At 40.6% G+C, this 21794-nt stretch overlaps 1 protein-coding gene across 1 annotated transcript in view; it reads right to left on the reverse strand.

Moving 5' to 3' along the window:
• Nucleotides 1-21794, reverse strand: part of bora (bora aurora kinase A activator) — a 28611-nt gene that overhangs the window by 5330 nt on the left and 1487 nt on the right. Inside the window, exons 3-10 of the mRNA XM_062059291.1 lie at nt 20484-20590; nt 19086-19131; nt 10827-10905; nt 10702-10746; nt 10582-10638; nt 9354-9625; nt 6209-6362; nt 1801-2363 (exon numbers count right to left, since the gene is read on the reverse strand). Coding sequence (XP_061915275.1) covers nt 1801-2363; nt 6209-6362; nt 9354-9625; nt 10582-10638; nt 10702-10746; nt 10827-10905; nt 19086-19131; nt 20484-20590 — 1323 coding nt within the window. The remainder of the gene's footprint in view (nt 1-1800; nt 2364-6208; nt 6363-9353; nt 9626-10581; nt 10639-10701; nt 10747-10826; nt 10906-19085; nt 19132-20483; nt 20591-21794) is intronic.

Below are 21794 nucleotides of genomic sequence, written 5' to 3' on the forward strand. Positions count from 1 at the left end.
GGGTGTGTCAGTGGATGGTGGAGGATGTGTCAGTGGATTGTGGAGGGTGTGTCAGTCCATGGTGGAGGGTGTGTCAGTGGATGGTGGAGGGTGTGTCAGTCCATGGTGGAGGGTGTGTCAGTCCATGGTGGAGGGTGTGTCAGTGGATGGTGGAGGGTGTGTCAGTTCATGGTGGAGGGTGTGTCAGTCCATGGTGGAGGGTGTGTCAGTCCATGGTGGAGGGTGTGTCAGTGGATGGTGGAGGGTGTGTCAGTGGATGGTGGAGGGTGTGTCAGTGGATGGTGGAGGATGTGTCAGTGGATGGTGGAGGGTGTGTCAGTGGATGGTGGAGGGTGTGTCAGTGGATGGTGGAGGATGTGTCAGTGGATGGTGGAGGGTGTGTCAGTGGATGGTGGAGGGTGTGTCAGTGGATGGTGGAGGGTGTGTCAGTGGATGGTGGAGGGTGTGTCAGTGGATGGTGGAGGGTGTGTCAGTGGATGGTGGAGGGTGTGTCAGTGGATGGTGGAGGGTGTGTCAGTGGGTGGTGGAGGGTGTGTCAGTGGATGGTGGAGGGTGTGTCAGTGGATGGCGGAGGGTGTGTCAGTGGATGGTGGAGGGTGTGTCAGTGGATGGTGGAGGGTGTGTCAGTCCATGGTGGTGCTTGTATTATCATTAAACACCTTTAACTTGATAACAAAAACCTGTCTTTCATAAATAAATCAATATTTAAATGATATATACTGTATGAATGAGGTAGATCCCCTCCACTTGGTCCAATGAAAAGTAGCTCGCCTGCAGAAAAAGTGTGGCCACTCCTGCATTAAATGAACAAGGAAGTCACTACTACTACTACTACTACTACTACTACTACTACTACTACTACTACTACTACTACTAGTAATACAAAAAAATAAACGTTGCCACCGTAGATATGGTCGCCACACCTTAAAAATGAGTGTTTTTACGTCAAAATAAATGAAAGTTATTTCATATATATTTGGGAAAGTTAATCAAAAACAGATCCACTTCCACTGGTGACTGTCTTTAAGGCGGACATGAGTGACGTAGCTCGCCCAAAAAAGACAAAAAAGTTGCATTCAGGTCGCATTGTGTTTAGACCGAAGTCACATTGGAAAAGATCAGATTCCAAGATGTGGTCTGAATTTGATGCCAAAATATCCGATTTCATGCACTTTGGAGCGTTTAGACTGGCGAGAAATACCTGACCTGTGACAGTTGAGGGCAAACAAATCAGATTTGGTGTGCAGTGTACACTACCGTTCAAAAGTTTGGGGTCTCCCAAACAATTTTGTGGAATAGCCTTAATTTCTAAGAACAGGAATAGACTGTCGAGTTTCAGATGAAAGTTCTCTTTTTCTGGCCATTTTGAGCGTTTCATTGACCCCACAAATGTGATGCTCCAGAAACTCAATCTGCTCAAAGGAAGGTCAGTTTTGTAGCTTCTGTAACGAGCTAAAGTGTTTTCAGATGTGTGAACATGATTGCACAAGGGTTTTCTAATCATCAATTAGCCTTCTGAGCCAATGAGCAAACACATTGTACCATTAGAACACTGGAGTGATAGTTGCTGGAAATGGGCCTCTATACACCTATGTAGATATTGCACCAAAAAGCAGACATGTGCATCTAGAATAGTCATTTACCACATTAGCAATGTATAGAGTGTATTTCTTTCAAGTTAAGACTAGTTTAAAGTTATCTTCATTGAAAAGTACAGTGCTTTTCCTTCAAAAATAAGGACATTTCCATGTGACCCCAAACTTTTGAACGGTAGTGTAAATGATGATGAAAAAGACAAACCTGCATGCTGGAATCGTAGCGTATGCTGCTTCCGTCTCCCAGGAGAGACACAAACATCTGAGAGCTTTCTGTGGCTGACGCGTTGACCATTCGAGAGCTTGTCAGCTGTCCTGAAAGGACGCCATTGTCCGCGTCTTCATCCTCCTCTTCAATTTGTCCCTCCATCCTTATTTCCTGACCAGGCTCGGTTTTCACAGGCTCCATAAGTCCCGAGCTGACCCTCCCGGGAGAGCCAGTGTTCTGATCCAAAGACGAGGATGGATCGACGTCGTTTGTGGGAGCGGGCGAGGAGGAAGAGTGTGTCAGGTCCTCTGAATCCTGGCTGTCGGGAAGCTTGGGGTTGAGGATGGGCGAGATGAGAGGCGGGGAGCCCCAGCTACGGAACCTGGACCTGGGCTTGGATCGGGCGCATTGCTGGAGGTCCGGGTGGATGCGGAGCTGGTGTGGAGAACAGCTACGGATGGGAGAGCAGCCCTCCACAAACGGACTCTTGGCGCAGGAGGCCGTGTCCATGTCCACGGTCACGCCGTGTGGCGTTAAATTGCGCAGTTGTTTCCACTCGGCTGAGGAAGATTTCCAAAATAAATAAAAAAATCAGATTGATAATGTCAACACTCATATCACAACACATTTGGTTTATTTACTTCACTGCAGACCACCAGACGTCGATTTCAGGGGCAGAGTTCATGGGACAGGTCCATATTTTCTTGTATTTCTTCATTTTAAATAAGTTTGTCCAATAATGATACTTAAATGGTCAAAAGATACAGTATTATATAACTAATACATTTGAATTAGTAATAGGGATGCATGTACATTTCAGATGGATAACTATTAGGGGTGTAACGGTACGTGTATTTGTATTGAACTGTTTCGGTTCGGTTCGGTTCGGTTCGGAGGTGTACCGAATGAGTTTCCACACGGACATATTAAGTAGCGTAGCGCACGTTGTGTAAACAATGCACACCGAGGCACAACACACGGCATGCTAGCAAGGACCGGGCTAGGACAACATGTAAAAGCCAGAGCTGGAAGACCCTCCTGCCTCGTTAGGATCTCCCGTTTGGGAACACTTCGGCTGCGCGATACAACAATGGAGGACGGAGGTTTGCCGACATTGTTCAGCAGCTGCTTCTGACAACACGTCAAACATGCTAACCCATTTGAAGCGTCACCACCGCATTCAAGCAGCCTCTCCTCGGCGAGTCAGGCAGGGCTAAAGCAATACTAAATGTTTTTATAGCAGCAGATTTAAGACCATATTGCATTAAAAACTAGATTTTGAGCCACTTCTATGGTGGAAGAACAATGAGCCCATATATCCTCTTACTGACAAGTTAGCCAGGCTGGGGGGGGGGAAGAAAAGATAATCTGAGGCTGAGTTGACTTGAAACTGTTTTTATATGTAGAAGAAAAGTTTTGTCATTTTATTTAATCTGAGCAACAACTTGAGGCAGTTTAATGTTGATTAACGTGGACCCCGACTTAAACAAGTTGAAAAACGTATTGGGGTGTTACCATTTAGTGGTCAATTGTACGGAATATGTACTGTACTGTGCAATCTACTAATAAAAGTCTCAATCAATCAAAAAAAGCACTTTATATGTAGAAAGGTTTTGTTAAAGGCCTACTGAAATGATTTTTTAAAATTTAAACGGGAATAGCAGATCCATTCTATGTGTCATACTTGATCATTTCGCTATATTGCCATATTTTTGCTGAAAGGATTTAGTAGAGAAAATCGACGATAAAGTTCGCAACTTTTGCTCGCTGATAAAAAAAGCCTTGCCTGTACGGAATTAGCGTGACGTCACAGGAGCTAGTATTCCTCACAATTCCCCGTTGTTTACAATGGAGCGAGAGATTCGGAGCGACAAAGCGACGATTACCCCATTAATTTGAGCGAGGATGAAAGATTCGTAGATGAGGAACGTTACAGTGAAGGACTGGAGAGGCAGTGATGGACGTATTTTTTTCACTCTGACCGTAACTTAGGTACAAGCTGGCTCATTGGATTCCACACTCTCTCCTTTTTCTATTGTGGATCACGGATTTGTATTTTAAACCACCTGGGATACTATATCCTCTTGAAAATGAGAGTCGAGAACGCGAAATGGACATTTAAAGTGACTTTTATCTCCACGACAATACATCGGTGACACACTCAGCTACTGAGCTAGCGTGATAGCATCGTTCTCAAATGAAGATAGAAACAAAAGAAATAAACCCCTGACTGGAAGGATAGACAGAAGACCAACAATAATACTATTAAACCATGTACATGTAACTACACGGTTAAAAATTCTCAGCCTGGTAAGGCTTAACAATGCTGTTGCTAACGACGCTAAGGCTAATTTAGCAACTTAGCAACCGGACCTCACAGAACTATGCTAAAAACATTAGCGCTCCACCTACGCCAGCCAGCCCTCATCTTCCCATCAACACCCGTGCTCACCTGCGTTCCAGCGATCGACGGCGCGACGAAGGACTTCACCCGTGGGTTTGGCGGCAAGCATCGGCTAGGCGTCTTCTAAGTAAGTAGTCCTTGTTGTGATCCCACCTACAACGTTCTTCTTTGCAGCCTCCATTGTTCATTAAACAAATTGCAAAAGATTCACCAACACAGATGTCCAGAATACTGTGGAATTTTGTCGAAGAAAACAAGAGGTTTTTATATCGGGTCAGATGGGGTCCAACCACTTCCGTGGATTTTGTGACGTCACGCGCATAAATCATATCCAAAGGAGTTTTTCAACCGGAAGTGTGGCGGGAATTTTAAAATGTCACTTTATAAGTTAACCCGGCCGTATTGGCATGTGTTGCAATGTTAAGATTTCATCATTGATATATAAACTATCAGACTGCGTGGTCGCTAGTAGTGGCTTTCAGTAGGCCTTTAAGAAACCATTCTGAGTCTTATCTTATTTAGTTTTTATTTGATATATGTTGACCACATGAACCCTGGCAATGGACCCTGTGTGTACATGTATGTTATGCCATTGTTTACACATTTGGTAAATAAATAACCAAAAAATGTATATTTTGTAGTTTTCTTACTGTACCGAAAATGAACCGAACTGTGACCTCTAAACCGAGGTACCTACCGAACCGAAATTTTTGTGTACCGTTACACCCTTAATAACTATTAATAATCATCCAATGAGGTAAGATGACCTGTGCCGGGCTGTAGGTGGGTTAGGGTGAGCAAATCAAGTGCTCCTTTTCACCTTCATACTATGCTTTTAAGGGCCTGTTGTAAACTTCCCCTGAGCTCAATGTAAACAAAAGCATGGCGTCGATCGTGTGGGACTTGGCAACTGTTCCAGAGAAGGACATTTTGTGTGCTAATTGCACCAAAAGTTCTTCCAAACATCCCAACAAACACAAGGGGAAAAAAGGATGTCGAACTTCAACACATCAAACCTTATCAGCCACCTGAAACGCCAGCATTGCTACGACGGTGTTTTGGAAGCCGAAGAAGACGTCTGCTGCTTAAGAATCTGCCTCGAAGCCAGCTGCGAAGAACGGTGTGCACAAACTACACTTAAATCTAAATTTGAAAAAATAAGAGCTCTGAATAAGTTTATCTGTTTTTGGTCTTGAGAAGCAAAAATGTATCCGTATTGGTAATGACTTGAAGCAAAAAAAAAACTTCAGCTTTACAGATGTCATGCCTGCTGTGTATTGTAGTAAAGACATCCATCACAACTAAGAGTGTTTATAAGTCATAATAAACTGGTGAATATTAGAGATGTCCGATAATATTGGACTGCCGATATTATCGGCCGATAAATGCTTTAAAATCTAATATCGGAAATGATCGGTATCGGTTTCAAAAAGTAAAATGTATGACTTTTTAAAACGCCGCTGTGTACACGGACGTAGGGAGAAGTACAGAGCGCCATAAACCTTATTTGCGTGTCAGCCCAATCACATAACGTCTACGGCTTTTCACACACACAAGTGAATGCAAGGCTTACTTGGTCAACAGCCATACAGGTCACACTGATGGTGACCGCATAAACAACTTTAACACTGTGAACCCACACCAAACAAGAATGACAAACACATTTCGGGAGAACATCCGCACCGTAACACAACATAAACACAACAGAACAAATACCCAGAACCCCTTGCAGCACTAACTCTTCCGGGACGCTACAATATACACCCCCTGCTACCTCCTACCCCCCACCTCAACCCTGCCCACGCACAGGCAAATATTGGAAGAAATACAATATTCATTGTCTTCCTTTTATGGTTAATAGCAGCGCCATTGCTCAGTGGATTCAGACGAGTCAGCAGCCTGATCGGTTCCAAAATAGTCCGCGTAAAGGTTCAACATTGGAACACAAAATCTGAGAGGAGTTGTAGTTTTGAGTTAATGAATACAAGTCCAAAAGCATACCTGAACCTTTGGGCGTATGTGCAAGAATAGGCGAAATGGTGGGGGAGCCCATGCTGGCAGGGGACGACCTGTCAGGGAACATAGGGCTGGCCAAGCTGCCCAGGCTGCAGTCCCGAAAGCGGCCATGCTGGATGGGACTGGAGGAGAACTGAGCCTACAGAGCAGTGCAAAAAGTACAATTAACCTTTGTGTAATGTTCATATTGTTGTTACTCAGCCAGCATTTGTGGGTCTGATGGACCCGTTGCATTTTGTGGCTTTTAATGCCTCACAATCAAACACTTTTATGTTAAAACAGTGAACAGATGTTTACCTTATCCCAATAAACATCTGTTCAGTATTTTAACATACAAGTGTTTGATTGTGAGGCATTAAAAGCCACAAAATGCAACGGGTCCATCAGACCCACAAACGCTGGCTGAGTAACAACAATATGAACGTTGCACGGAAAATTTCTCTGCCAATTTCTGCATCCCACAGGGATTCTTATTTTGTGTTTCTGCACCTGCGGTTCCCACACAGGGTTGCAACATTGTTTGTCAACACTGTCTGCTCTCATTTTCTCGCACATTTGACCCTCTGATGTTCTGTGTACCTACACTCTGTCCTCCTCCTGTCTAGGCCTGCTCTCTGTGTGTGTGTGTGTGTGTGTGTGTGTGTGTGTGTGTGTGTGTGTGTTGGTGCGTGTGGTACACAGAACATCAATTTCCACACTTCTATTAGCCCCGGGTCCAGTGGACCCAGACATCATATATGTACCGTATTTCCTTGAATTGGCGCAGGGAATATAGTATTCGCACGTCTAGAATTACTGCCGGGTCAAACTCGTTTCTCAAAATAATTAACGCATGCTTGGCCTTATCGCCGGTTCATTATTGACGCCGGATCAAATTCGTTTCGCAAAATATTAATTTTATTATCGCATGTCTATAATTTTCGCCGGGTCAAACTCGTTTCGCAAAATATTTAGCATATGTCTAGAACTTCCACCGGGTCAAATTCGTTACGTCACAAGTGACGCTTTACCTGTCCTCCTTTTCAAAATGGAGGAAGCTGCTTTCAGTAGTTTACAATCGCACAAAGGAAAAAAGATAAAGAGCTATTCAGTAGGATTTAAGGTCCAAGCTATTGAATACCGGTACAGTATGCTAAAAAGAACAGTAAGCAGCTATGTTTTATTAATATACCGTAGCTGCGTGTGTCAAATACTGTATGAGTCATCAAATGACTCCCGCCTCCTGGTGGTAGAGGGCGCTGCCGCGCTAGTGATCCTTCTTGCGACTTCCGGTACTGCAGAAGAAGTGAACACACGCAGCCTCTGCCTGAACTTTTAACAAGGAGGATTACATACCGGTATCTAAAATAAAACAGTTTTCTAAACTGGACTTTCAATGGAAGCAGGAGGTAATAATTAAAGGAATATCTCCATCGAGACAGAGAGACTTTTAAAACTGAAGAAAGAAAATAATGAAGACTTCTATAAACAAGTTATCGATGCTTTTGGTCAGAAGGAGCTGCAAATGGACTCCATTTATAAGTACAGGTAAGACCATAATAACGTTTTTTTTATTAAATGTGCTTTTCATGATGGTATGCTTACATCACACTCAAAGCGCACGCCTAAATTTACCGGATTCCTTTTGGTAAACGCCGGAGTGAGAAGAGGTTTTAAAATAATTACCGCATGCACGGCCATCCCGCCGGTTTCCGGTAAACGCCGGAGTGACAGGAGGTTTTAAATTAATTAGCGCCCCTGCGGCTATTCAAGGAAATACGGTATGTACCGTATTTTTCGGACTATAAGTCGCAGTTTTTTTCATAGTTTGGCCGGGGGTGCGACTTATACGCAGGAGCGACTTATGTGTGAAATGATTAACACATTAGCGTAAAATATCCAATAATATTATTGATCTCATTCACGTAAGAGACAAAACGTATAAGATTTCATGGGATTTAGCGATTAGGAGTGACAGATTGTTTGGTAAACGTATAGCATGTTCTATATGTTATAGTTATTTGAATGACTCTTACCATAATATGTTACGTTAACATACCAGTTGGTTATTTATGCCTCATATAACGTACACTTGTTCAGCCTGTTGTTCACTATTCTTTAGACATTTTAAATAGAGATGTCCGATAATATCGTTTTTTTTATTATCGGTATCGTTTTTTAAAATTTTTATTAAATCAACATAAAAAACACAAGATACACTTACAATTAGTGCACCAACCCAAAAAACCTCCCTCCCCCATTTACACTCATTCACACAAAAGGGTTGTTTCTTTCTGTTATTAATATTCTGCTTCCTACATTATATATCAATATATATCAATAGTCTGCACGGGATACAGTCCGTAAGCACACATGATTGTGCGTGCTGCTGCTCCACTAATAGTACTAACCTTTAACAGTTAAATTGACTAATTTTAATTCATTACTAGTTTCTATGTAACTGTTTTTATATTGTTTCACTTTCTTTTTTATCCAAGAATGTTTTTAATTTATTTATCTTATATTATCTATCTTATTATCTTTTATTTTATAAATTTTTAAAAAAAGGACCTTATCTTCACCACACCTGGTTGTCCAAATTAGGCATAATAATGTGTTAATTCCACGACTGTAAATATCGGTATCGGTTGATATCGGTATCGGTAATTAAAGAGTTGGACAATATCGGAATATCGGATATCGGCAAAAAGACATTATCGGACATCCCTAATTTTAAATTGCCTTTCAAATGTCTATTCTTGGTGTTGGCTTTTATCAAATAAATTTCCCCCAAAAATGCGACTTATACTCCAGTGCGACTTATATATGTTTTTTTCCTTTTTATTATGCATTTTCAGCCGGTGCGACTTATACTCCGGAGCGACTTACTTACTCTGAAAAATACGGTAATAGAAATGTGTAGGGGGGGTGTATGGTGTGTGCTCATTAAATATGTATTCAGATATATGTTCTTCACAGAAAATGAGCCAAAGTCAGTGAGTCTCAGTTTGAAAAATTAATTAATTGTATCATTTTTCTTTTAACAAAAAATGAAAACGGGTCCCACAGAACCGAACACCACACAAGGGTGAGTGTTATGAGTATGAGTGTTATAAATAAAATAAAAAACAACATATTTGTTTCAACTTACTGTAGAGGGCGTTGAGGCTGTTACATTGCAAGACAACGGGGAGGCAAAGCTGGACGAAGCGGCTCCTTTAAAGTCTTGTGCGGCGTCCTCATGTTGCTTCAACGGCAGCCTCACTTCCTGGGTGAGACCTCGGTCCGGGGTCGGCGGACTGGAGCCGTCGGAGCTGCTGAAAGCGCCTTGACCATCCAGGAAGAGCTTGCGTCTTAAGGAGGAGGAGCTGAGGCTCTCCTGGACAGCGTCGCACGCCACTTCCTCGTTGCGGTAGTACTCCCCTGAGAGAGGAACATGGTGAGATGATGGCGGAAACCTGGGGCCGTACTTATCAAGCTTCTTAGAGTGCCATTTTACACTTAAGTCCTGAGAATTTGCGAAATTTAGTCCTACTCTCAAACTTAAGAATAAAAGCTTTTTATCAACGTTCTTAAGTCTAAGAATCACTCCTACTCTCCACGATATTTAAGAGACCTTCAGAGGTGTCTTAAGTGGTTAGGAGTTGCCAGCAGGGGATGGCACTGAGGCGAGAGAGACGTGCGCGAACGTTCAGGGAACGGAACAATGTTTTTTTTTTTTTTTTATGACGAGCAGCTGATCAAACGGTATCGTTTAGACAGAGCGGATATTATTTTTGTCACAGATTTAATACTTTTCGATTCCTTGTTGATTTCTACATGTGTCTGCAGTGGGCTAGTATATATAGAGCCACCCACACCAGTTTCAAATTAGTTGCCTAATTAATGAATTGGAAAGAAAATGTTATGACAGTAGCGTATGTGTGTGGCCGTGAGGTGAGTGACGTCAGTGAGTGTGTGGGCGACAGAAGAGAGGGAGCGGTAGCGTGAGTGCCGGCGGGGACTAGTTTGTTTTGTATTATTTTGTAGTTTATTGTCAAAATATACACTCCCATTGTCCACTTAAATATTTCCAAGATATTTCTTTATTCTTAGACAACGGATTCCCTTCCGTGATTGGTCATTTCTATGGACACAGAAATGACGTCACCTAAAATTCCGTTTACGGCACATAGTAATGTCGTAATTCAGCTCTGAGTGTGACACTTAAGATTCAGTCCTACACTTCGCTGAAAGTGTGAGTAAGACGCTTGATAACTAACTTTTAAGTGCAGCTTTCAGCGAAGAATTTATTTACTCTTAAGTCAACTCTTAGCAGACTTCTTAGGAGTAATTCTAAGAAGCTTGATAAGTACGGCCTCTGGTCGTTACAGGCGTACCTAGAAGACGCTCCAAATCAAGGGCCAGAGGTAGCGAGAGGGTTGTCTGACAGGAAACTGCAACAGGATGAGAAACGGTTACTTGGGAAAGGAAGAAAACACGGAAATAGAAGTACTGACCCGAGTGTTTTTCTGGCTCCTCTGTTATCATCGGAGACAGAGGACCTGAGGGCCACAAAATGTTTGTGACGCCAGCAAAGCATACGTTTCATGACGAGAATCTCAAGAAGCAATAAGGGGCTCACTTTTCTTATACATGAGAGGGACTTTCCGGGTCTCTGTTACGGACCAGGGGGAGGGCACGATGGCTCCTTTGGTAAAGAACTGAATGGGACAGAATAAACAGAGGAAGACATTTCTCAATAAATTGTGTGTGAACGTTTAAAAGTTAAGGCGGGAAATGTAGCATTTGGGGGGGGGGTGAAGTTTTTCAGGGTGTATAACTTTAAAGAGGAACTGCACTTTTTTTTGGGAATTCAATATTAAAGACATGACAATGTTTTTTTAATATATTAAATAAATTCAATCAAAAGTCCACTTACAATGGAGCCCTCCCCCCCACCACATCCCACCTCCCCGGATTGTAAATAATCTAATATGTATACTTGTTCTTATGCTTTCTGAGCTCACTATGTTCACCGCTCGCTGTACATATCCTACCAAGTCAGTCCTACACTGTTACAATGTCCATTTCTCAGATGATATAATTGTTGATGGCTGAAGTAGGCTCATAGCAACCCAACCTAACCCCCTCCACATCCCACCCCCCGGATTGTAAATAATGTAAATAATTCAATGTATATACCGTATTTCCTTGAATTGCCGCCGGGAATATAGTATGCGCATGCCTAGAATTACTGCCGGGTCAAACTCGTTTCGCAAAATAATTAGCGCATGCTTGGCATTACCGCCGCCTTAGGATCAACGCCGGATCAAACTCGTTTCGCAAAATACTATTTTTATTAGCGCATGTCTAGAATTTTCGCCGGGTCAAACTCGTTTCGCAAAATAATTACCATATGCCTAGAACTTCTGCCGGGTCAAACTCGTCACGTCACGAGTGACACTTCCCCTGTCATCATTTTCAAAATGGAGGAGGCTGATTTCAATCATTTGAAATCGCATAAAGGGAAGAAGATTAAGAGCTATTCAGTAGGATTTAAGGTCCAAGCTATTGAATATGCTAAAAAGAACAGTAAGCAGCTATGTTTTATTAATATACCGTAGCTGCGTGTGTCAAATATGAGTCATTAAATGACTCCCGCCTCCTGGTGGTAGAGGGCGGTAGTGATCCTTCTTGCGACTACCGGTACTGCAGAAGAAGACAACAAGCAGCAAGAGTGACAGCGATCGTTTGCTTGCACTTTTAACATGGAGGATTACATATCTAAAATAAAACAGTTTTCTAAACTGGACTTTCAATCGAAGCAGGAGGTAATAATTAAAGGAAGATCTCCATCGAGACAGAGAGACTTTTAAAACTGAAGAAAGATAAGGAAGACTTCTATAAACAAGTTATCGATGCTTTTGATCAGAAGCAGCTGCGCATGGACTCATTTATAAGTAAAGGTAAGACCATAATAATGTTTTTTTTATTAAATGTGCTTTTCATGATGGTATCCTTACATCACTCAAATGTATAAGCGCAGGCCTAAATTTACCCCACGCCTTTTGGTAAGCGCCGGAGTGAGAAGAGGTTTTAAAGTAATTAGCGCATGCTTGCCTATCCCGCATGCCTTTGGTAAGCGCAGGAGTGAGAAGAGGTTTTAAATTAATTAGCGCCCCGGCGGCTATTCAAGGAAATACGGTACTCTGATGATTAACTTGTGTGATGACTGTATTATGCTGATAGTATATATTTATACCATGAATTGATTTAAGTGGACCCCGACTTAAACAAGTTGAAAAACTTATTCGGGTGTTACCATTTAGTGGTCAATTCCAGTGTTGCCCACACATTCATTTATTTGTGGCGGCCCGCCACGAAAGAATTACGTCCGCCACAAATTAAAAAAAAATAAAAAATATATATATATATATATATTTTTGTCCTGTCCAGCTTCTCAGGCAAATCATATAGTTGATGTAGATGCCCATATCGGCTGTTCAGATTTACTTTACAAAAGAGAAGTGTAGGATACTTCTCTTGTTGCCTTATTTGTATTTGACCACTACTGTTTTCTGTTTATTTGTTACTGACTGTGGCAGGACACCTCTGCCTCTGTTTCACTTTATGTTGCTGGTAAATAATATGGTTGTAGTGTAGGCTAAAGTTAAATTATTTAGTATGCACTAATTAAAGGGGCAGAGCTTTAAGAGACATTTTAGCTTTTATATTTTTATAAGATATATTTTTTGTAAGAACCACAATTAATAAATATATTTCAGTGAATAACTTATTGTTCAAATCTGTATATAAATATGTACATAAAGTGTTGTAATTATATTGTAAAATGGATGGATGGATGGACGTTTAAAACAAAATTGTTATTATTAATTAGTAAGTAAACATTTTTTGAGCCTTTTTAGAGAAAATCATATCATTGTAGTAAATTATGCAAATTACTCGATGATGTCATGGTGACCACGCCCCCACCGCCACAGGTATCTTGGCAGTTTATGGGAAACACTGAATTGTACGGAATATGTACTGTGCAATCTACTAATAAAAGTTTCAATCAATCAATACGGGAGCCATTAAATTCTGCCTATAAAGCCCTTAAAAAAACATCCAAACACCTCCATTAATGTTGTATATACATGATGTAAGTATATACGTAATGTAGTAACATTCACAATAACATTTAATTTTTTATTTTTTTTAAGCATATTAATTAAAAATTAATATTAAGTAGTAATAATAATATGTAAGAAATCAAAACGTTTGATTTTTTCTTTCTTCATCACCGATTATTACTCACTGCAGACTTTATGAGAGCCAACAAACATAACAAATCATCACTTACTGTACAATGTCCGCTGTCATGAGGATGCCGACTGCTTGGATGTTCATATATTCTCATTTAGATGAAGAATGACTTATTATCCTCACGAGAAAACAAGCTAAGGAGGGCAAGGGGACCAAGCTCTTTTCGTGTCGCTCTTGCCAGTTTCAAGTCCTAAATGGCTATCAAGGTGTCCCAACTTGTCGGATTATATCCTCAGCCATCTACTTTCCGGGTGAGAGGCATGATTTATGATCTACAATAGACTTACAGGGAGCAAGGAAGCAAGGAAGCAGCAGACCACTCAATGATGTCAACATGGGGACACAGGAAATGATCACGTCGCCGTTATAAATAGTTTCTCTATGTTAATGCTTATAATAACATTACTAATACTTGTTATTATTCAAATCACAAAATGTAAATGGAGTATTGTTGGCGCTTTTTGGATGGTTATTTATTGGCTTTTATGGGCGGAATAGGAGGACCTACCATTGGCTCTGCTACAAGCAGACTTTTTTTTACGTTTATTTAACATTTAGAATGCATTTTTAAAAATCCATCCGTCTTCATGTCTTTCATAATAATTGGGAACGATAGGCAGCATTTCTAAAACAAGTGCAGTTCTCCTTTAATGAGTTGAATATTTTGACATTGGAATAGTTTGACAAATGTGAGGAATGTGGAACTTGTCATTTCTGGGTTTTTTTTTAATAGAAAATGTGTCAAAGAAAATGTGGAACTGTGGAAAATTGGGACTTTTTGGAGGGTCAAAACCAAATGACTGAAGAGTGTCGGAGCTACCTTGGCCAACAGTGAAAAACACACAGCAACGTCCCAAAGCTTCAAACAGAGAAATGAACCAAAACCCAAACACCATTAAAAATACACTGGTAAAATAATATAATCATATTAACACTGCAAAATCAAAAGCAAATGCAAAATATGAATGCTGCAAATGTCTACAACCCACACAAACTGTATGAGAGAAATGCTTTAAGTTCACTAAACATAACAGAAGTTTGTTAGGTTACCAGGGGAGACAGATCTTTAGAGTAGGAATGTCAAAACTAACAAGTTAACTCCTGTGATTAACCACAAAAATGATCACATCAATGATATATACATGCAAAATAAATATGAATCTATTTTGACTGAACATGCTCCTTTAACCTTAACTGCTGATAGTTACCTCAAAGGCGGCACGGATTGTCAGTGATCAGGTCAATGTATATGTTCATTTTCACTCTGAAATACACCTTTACTGGACTTTAGATTTAGACTTAGACTTCCTTTTTATTGTCAAATTTGAACTTTACAGTACAGATAAGAACGAAATGTCATTGCATGAGCTCATGGTAGTGCAGGATAAAAGAGTAATAAGGCGCAGATATAAATAAATAGATTACTGTACAGATAAATATATTGCACTTTTGCATATGCATCCACGTTTATGGATGTATGTTACATTGTCTTTATATTCCAGACAGTTAATCCATTTTTGGGGGGAATTGAGGGGATTATTAAGATGCGTTCAAGAGTCTTATGGCCCGAGGGAAGAAGCTGTTACAGAACCTGGAGGTTCTGCTATGGAGGTTAGATAAAACGGTTTCCAGGTTTTAAGCAAATAAATGACGCGCAGGCAAAGGAAAACACGTACAAAAATGTTCCAGGATGACATTCTGACAATAAAATTGCATTTGTTTCCAAATATTGTTGTATTTTTTTTTTAAAGGGATCATATTAAGATTTTTTTCTACACTTAAAAGACTTCCTTGTGGTCTACAATACATGTAATGGTGGTTCTGAGGGCTATATGTTGCATGGATTTTCTATTACACACCGTTTTCAAGCTGCTTTCTGACCGTCTCTTCAGGAGGTGCCATTTTGTGGGAGGTCTTACTTACGTGCCTCCACTACACCAGCCTCCTCTCCCCGTCAGCCATGTTGTAGTTTCCATATTGACTCTACTGACGGATATAAATTCTAACTAAATGCTAATTTTTATTACAAATGGCAACAGCAAAGGATGCATGTGCATGTACGAGCCAGTCTGCCCCACAACAAGTAGATAGCGGGAAAAATAAGGGGCTTATTGACAACAATCACAATGGCGTTAAATGTATACCATATATTAGGGGTGTAACGGTACGTGTATTTGTATTGAACCGTTTCGGTACGGGGGTTCCGGTTCGGTTCGGAGGTGTACCGAACGAGTTTCCACACGGACATATTAAGTAGCGTAACGCACGTTGTGTAAACAATGCACACTGAGGCACAACACACGGCATGCTAGCAGCTAACGGGCTAGGATAGACTGACCATACGTCCTCTTTTCACCGGACATGTCCTCTTTTGCGGAGTTTCTTAAATGCCTCAAATGTCCGGCATTTTGAGTTAGGGTTGCGTGTATTTTCAATGTGCGTTAAGAAGGGGTTAAAAACAAAACAAACAGCAGCATTGGTGAGGGAGGGGCAGAGACAGAGAGAGAGAGAGAGTTATGATAAACGCGCATGCGTCGCCAGGCTCTGCTTTTTATCCATAGATTTATCACATTTAAAGGCCTACTGAAACCCACTACTACCGACCACGCAGTCTGATAGTTTATATATCAATGATGAAATCTTAACATTATAACACATGCCAATACGGCCGGGTTAACTTATAAAGTGACATTTTAAATTTGCCGCTAAACTTCCGGTTCGAAACGCCTCTGAGGATGACGTATGCGTGTGACGTAGCCCGACGAACACGGGTATGCCTTCCACATTGAAGCCGTTACGAAAAAGCTCTGTTTTCATTTCATAATTCCACAGTATTCTGGACATCTGTGTTCGTGAATCTGTTTCAATCATGTTCATTGCATTATGGAGAAGGAAGCCGAGCAAGCAAAGAAGAAAGTTGTCGGTGCGAAATGGACGTATTTTTCGAACGTAGTCAGCCACAACAGTACACAGCCGGCGCTTCTTTGTTTACATTCCCGAAAGATGCAGTCAAGATGGAAGAACTCGGATAACAGAGACTCTAAACAGGAGGACTTTTGATTTGGATACACAGACGCCTGTAGAGAACTGGGACAACACAGACTCTTACCAGGATTACTTTGATTTGGATGACAAAGACGCAGACGTGCTACTGTGAGTATGCAGCTTTGGCTTTTTTTTGCGTATGTACGTAACTTTTTTTTAAATATATAAGCTTTATGAACCTTGGGTTAGGTGAACGGTCTTTTGGGCTGAGTGATTGTGTGTGTTGATCATGTGTTTGAATTGTATTGGCGTGTTCTATGGAGCTAGGAGCTAGCAGAGGAGCTAGGAGCTAGCATAACACGTACCGTACCGTACGTGCGCGTCACGTACGGTACTTTTTAAAAATATATAAGCTTTATGAACCTTGGGTTAGGTGAACGGTCTTTTGGGCTGAGTGATTGTGTGTGTTGATCGGGTGTTTGAATTGTATTGGCGTGTTCTATGGAGCTAGGAGCTAGCAGAGGAGCTAGGAGCTAGCATAACAAACACGCAGGTGTTATTATGCAGGATTAATTTGTGGCATATTAAATATAAGCCTGGTTGTGTTGTGGCTAATAGAGTATATATATGTCTTGTGTTTATTTACTGTTGTAGTCATTCCCAGCTGAATATCAGGTACCGTGAGTATGCAGCCTTGGCTGCTAAACATTCGATAACTTGACCGTATGTGCGCGTCACGTACGTAACTTTTTAAAAATATATAAGCTTTATGAACCTTGGGTTAGGTAAACGGTCTTTTGGGCTGAGTGATTGTGTGTGTTGATCAGGTGTTTGAATGGTATTGGCGTGTTCTATGGAGCTAGGAGCTAGCAGAGGAGCTAGGAGCTAGCATAACAAACACGCAGGTGTTTTTATGCAGGATTAATTTGTGGCATATTAAATATAAGCCTGGTTGTGTTGTGGCTAATAGAGTATATATATGTCTTGTGTTTATTTACTGTTGTAGTCATTCCCAGCTGAATATCAGGTCACCCCCGGCTCTCACAGCATCTTCCCTATCTGAATAGCTTCAACTCCCCACTAGTCCTTCACTTGCACTTTACTCATCCACAAATCTTTCATCCTCGCTCAAATTAATGGGGAAATTGTCGCTTTCTCGGTCCGAATCTCTCTCACTTCATGCGGCCATCATTGTAAACAATAGGGAACTTTGCGTATATGTTCAACTGACTACGTCACGCTACTTCCGGTAGGTGCAAGCCTTTTTTTTATCAGATACCAAAAGTTGCAATCTTTATCGTCGTTGTTCTATACTAAATCCTTTCAGCAAAAATATGGCAATATCGCGAAATGATCAAGTATGACACATAGAATAGATCTGCTATCCCCGTTTAAATAAAAAAAATTCATTTCAGTAGGCCTTTAATGTTTTATTATCTATAGCAGGGGTGTCAAAAGTGTGCCCCGGAGGCCATTTGCGGCCCACAGCTAATGTTTTAAAGGCCCACGGCACATTCTAAAAATACTATTCAAATAAACAAAAACATAACAAAAGTGAAATACAAATGCTTGAATGTAATTTAGAAAAAGTTGCAATGTTGACTAATAAAACAAAGCTGTTTTTTTTTCTTTCAACTGTCATTGCTCAAAACATAATATTGAATCAAAATCAATGTTATTATGAATTATTGACCTATCCAAGGTTCCCATTACTTCACATCAAATATTACACTAAGAAAAATATTTTTGGTGGAAGATTTTGCAAATTTGGTAAATAAATAACCCAAAAATGTATATTTTGTTGTTTTCTTACTGTACCGAAAATGAACCGAACCGTGACCTCTAAACCGAGGTATGTACCGAACCGAAATTTTTGTGAAACGTTACACCCCTACCATATATGGATAATCCACTCACGTCACTGATGTAGAAAAACGTCACAGGACAGAGCAAATTCCAAACAGTTTGTTTAGAGGAAGTATGAAGGAAGGCAAGATTGTTTTATAAATATCTCCGCAATGCCTCCAATGTTTGATTTCAAATTTTCGGGACTTATGCAGATCCCAAAAACAGGTACCAGTAGGGAACCAAAACACCTACTCAGTGGCCTAGTTGTTAGAGTGTCCGCCCTGAGATGGGTAGGTTGTGAGTTCAAACCCCGGCCAAGTCATACCAAAGACTATAACAATGGGAGCCATTACCTCCCTGCTTGGCACTCAGCTTTAAGGGTTGGAATTGGGGGTTAAATCCCCCCAAAATGATTCCCGGGCGCGGCCACCGCTGCTGCCCACTGCTCCCTTCACCTCCCAGGGGGTGAACAAGGGTGATGGGTCAAATGCAGAGAATAATTTCACCACACCTAGTGTGTGTGTGACTATCATTGCTACTTTGACTTTAACACATTTACAGAAATGTTTAATAATGTGTGATGTCCCTCTTTTAAATACATTTCAACTTATGGTGTTTGTTTGAGATCCTTTGCACCTCGCTGCCCGTTTGCCCTGCCAGCCAACATATGGAGCAATCACAAAACTAAAACTAATAAATGTTTGCCCACTATATGTTGTGTTAGGTTTGCGTGACAACATACCTGTTCTATAGCATTCTGACGCTTTTCTTCAATGTCGGAGTCCGCCCTTTCAAAATGTAGGGGAAACAATCACATTATTACCCTACTAATTGAATGGATTGCTTGAAGTTTCAACAGTTTCAACATGGCACATCACATTTTCCATTTCTCTTTACAACATGCTCGAAAAGGAGTGGAAAGAAGCTACGCTTATTTAATCCTCCCCCTTTTCCACTTCATAGCAGTTTCTTACACATATATGTTCACTTCCTGCTTTCAAATTGTAGCACAGTAATGTCAATGTTTTCCAAACACCACAGTTCTCTTTATAAATAGTTAAGTCAGCTACGACTCACATAAAGAGATGAATCATATTATATTATTATACTTAATTCACCTCAGGTTTGAGTTGGAGTTTATTTGGAACATGCATGCATACAACATGATACATCACACATGCATGCATACAACATGATACATCACACATGCATGCATGCAACATGATACATCACACATGCATGCATACAACATGATACATCACACATGCATGCATACAACATGATACATCACACATGCATGCATACAACATGATACATCACACATGCATGCATACAACATGATACATCACACATGCATGCATACAACATGATGCATCACAATGTCCAGTTCCTCTATTCAACATGTTGGAAAAGGAGTAGGAAGAAGCAGAGCTTATTTAATCCTACCCCTTTTCTTCTACATAACAGTTGCTAAAACTTTTGTTCACTTCCTGTTCTCAATTTATTCACAATACACTCCATAAGTAATAACAATAAAATATAAATAAAATAATACATAATAATTGGTGAAGTAAGTTATATTTCATATGGTGAGATGAGTAAGATTATCTAGAAATTGAATGGATGGATGAAATAAATTCACAATGTTTATCTTCTTCTTTGTACTTTGTAAACACTTTAAATTTGAAGAGTTTCTGGAAGTGGATCATATTAGTACTTTGTTTGATTGCTTTGCTTAATCCATTCCATCATTTAACTCCACATACTGATATAGTGAAGGTTTTAAGTGTTGTACGTGCGTACAAATGTTTTAAATGACATTTTTCTCTAAGATGATATTTCTCCTCTTTAGTTGAGAAGAATTGTTGTACATTCTTGGCTAGCAGGTTATAGTTTGCTTTGTGTATAATTGTAGCTGTTTGCTAATTCACTATGTGGTGGAATTTCAGTATTTTCGATTCAATGAATACAGGGTTTGTATGTTCTCTATATCCAACATGATGTATTATTATAACTGATCTTTTTTGTATCACCGTTAATGAATGAAGTGTACTTTTGTACTTATTTCCCCATATTTCAAGATGAGGTTTCAAGACAACATCCACTTTTGGGCTGAAAGGATTAAGATTATTTCCGGTACCTTGTCTGGCTGAGGTAAAAGGATTGTCTCTGGATTTCTTCTGGGTCAATGTCCACTGGGAACAGACTGGCCAGTTCCTCAACATTCCAGGTAAACTTGGGGGGAGTCTGAGATGAGAGTGCATACATTAGTGATTCCCAGAGCCCAAAAAAAGTCTGCGGGCTATAGAGCGTTTTCTATTGGGGCTCCAGTACTCTGGAATGTTCTAGCAGAAACAGTTAAAGATGCTACCTCAGTAGAAGCATTTAAGTCCCATCTTAAAACTCATTTGTATACTCTAGCCTTTAAATAGACCTCCTTTTAGACCAGTTGATCTGCCGTTTCTTTTCTGTCCTGCCCCCCCTCTCCTTCGGATGAAGCGCTAGCTGTCCAGGGTCGGGACCCAGGGTGGACCACTCATCTGTGCATCAGTTGGGGACATCTCTGCTCTGCTAACCTGTCTCCACTCAAGATGATCTCCTGCTGGCCTCACTATGGACTGGACTCTCACTATTATGTTAGATCCACTATGGACTGGACTCTCACTATTATGTTAAATCCACTATGGACTGGACTCTCACTATTATGTTAGATCCACTATGGACTGGACTCACACCATTATGTTAGATCCACTATGGACTGGACTCTCACTATTATGTTAGATCCACTATGGACCGGACTCTCACTATTATGTTAGATCCACTATGGACTGGACTCTCACTATTATGTTAGATCCACTATGGACTGGACTCTCACTATTATGTTAGATCCAATATGGACTGGACTCTCACTATTATGTTAGATCCACTATGGACTGGACTCTCACACTATTATGTTAGATCCACTATGGACTGGACTCTCACACTATTATGTTTGATCCACTATGGACTAGACACTCTCACTATTATGTTAGATCCACTATGGACTGGACTCTCACACTATTATGTTAGATCCACTATGGACTGGACTCTCACTATTATGTTAGATCCACTATGGACTAGACACTCTCACTATTATGTTAGATCCACTATGGACTAGACACTCTCACTATTATGTTAGATCCACTATGGACTGGACTCTCTCACTATTATGTTAGATCCACTATGGACTGGACTCTCACACTATTATGTTAGATCCACTATGGACTGGACTCTCTCACTATTATGTTAGATCCACTATGGACTGGACTCTCACACTATTATGTTAGATCCACTATGGACTAGACTCTCACAATATTATGTTAGATCCACTATGGACTGGACTCTCACTATTATGTTAGATCCACTATGGACTAGACACTCTCACTATTATGTTAGATCCACTATGGACTGG

This window comes from Entelurus aequoreus, linkage group LG09 (genome assembly GCF_033978785.1).
Source record: "Entelurus aequoreus isolate RoL-2023_Sb linkage group LG09, RoL_Eaeq_v1.1, whole genome shotgun sequence".
Taxonomy (NCBI): Eukaryota; Metazoa; Chordata; class Actinopteri; order Syngnathiformes; family Syngnathidae; genus Entelurus; species Entelurus aequoreus.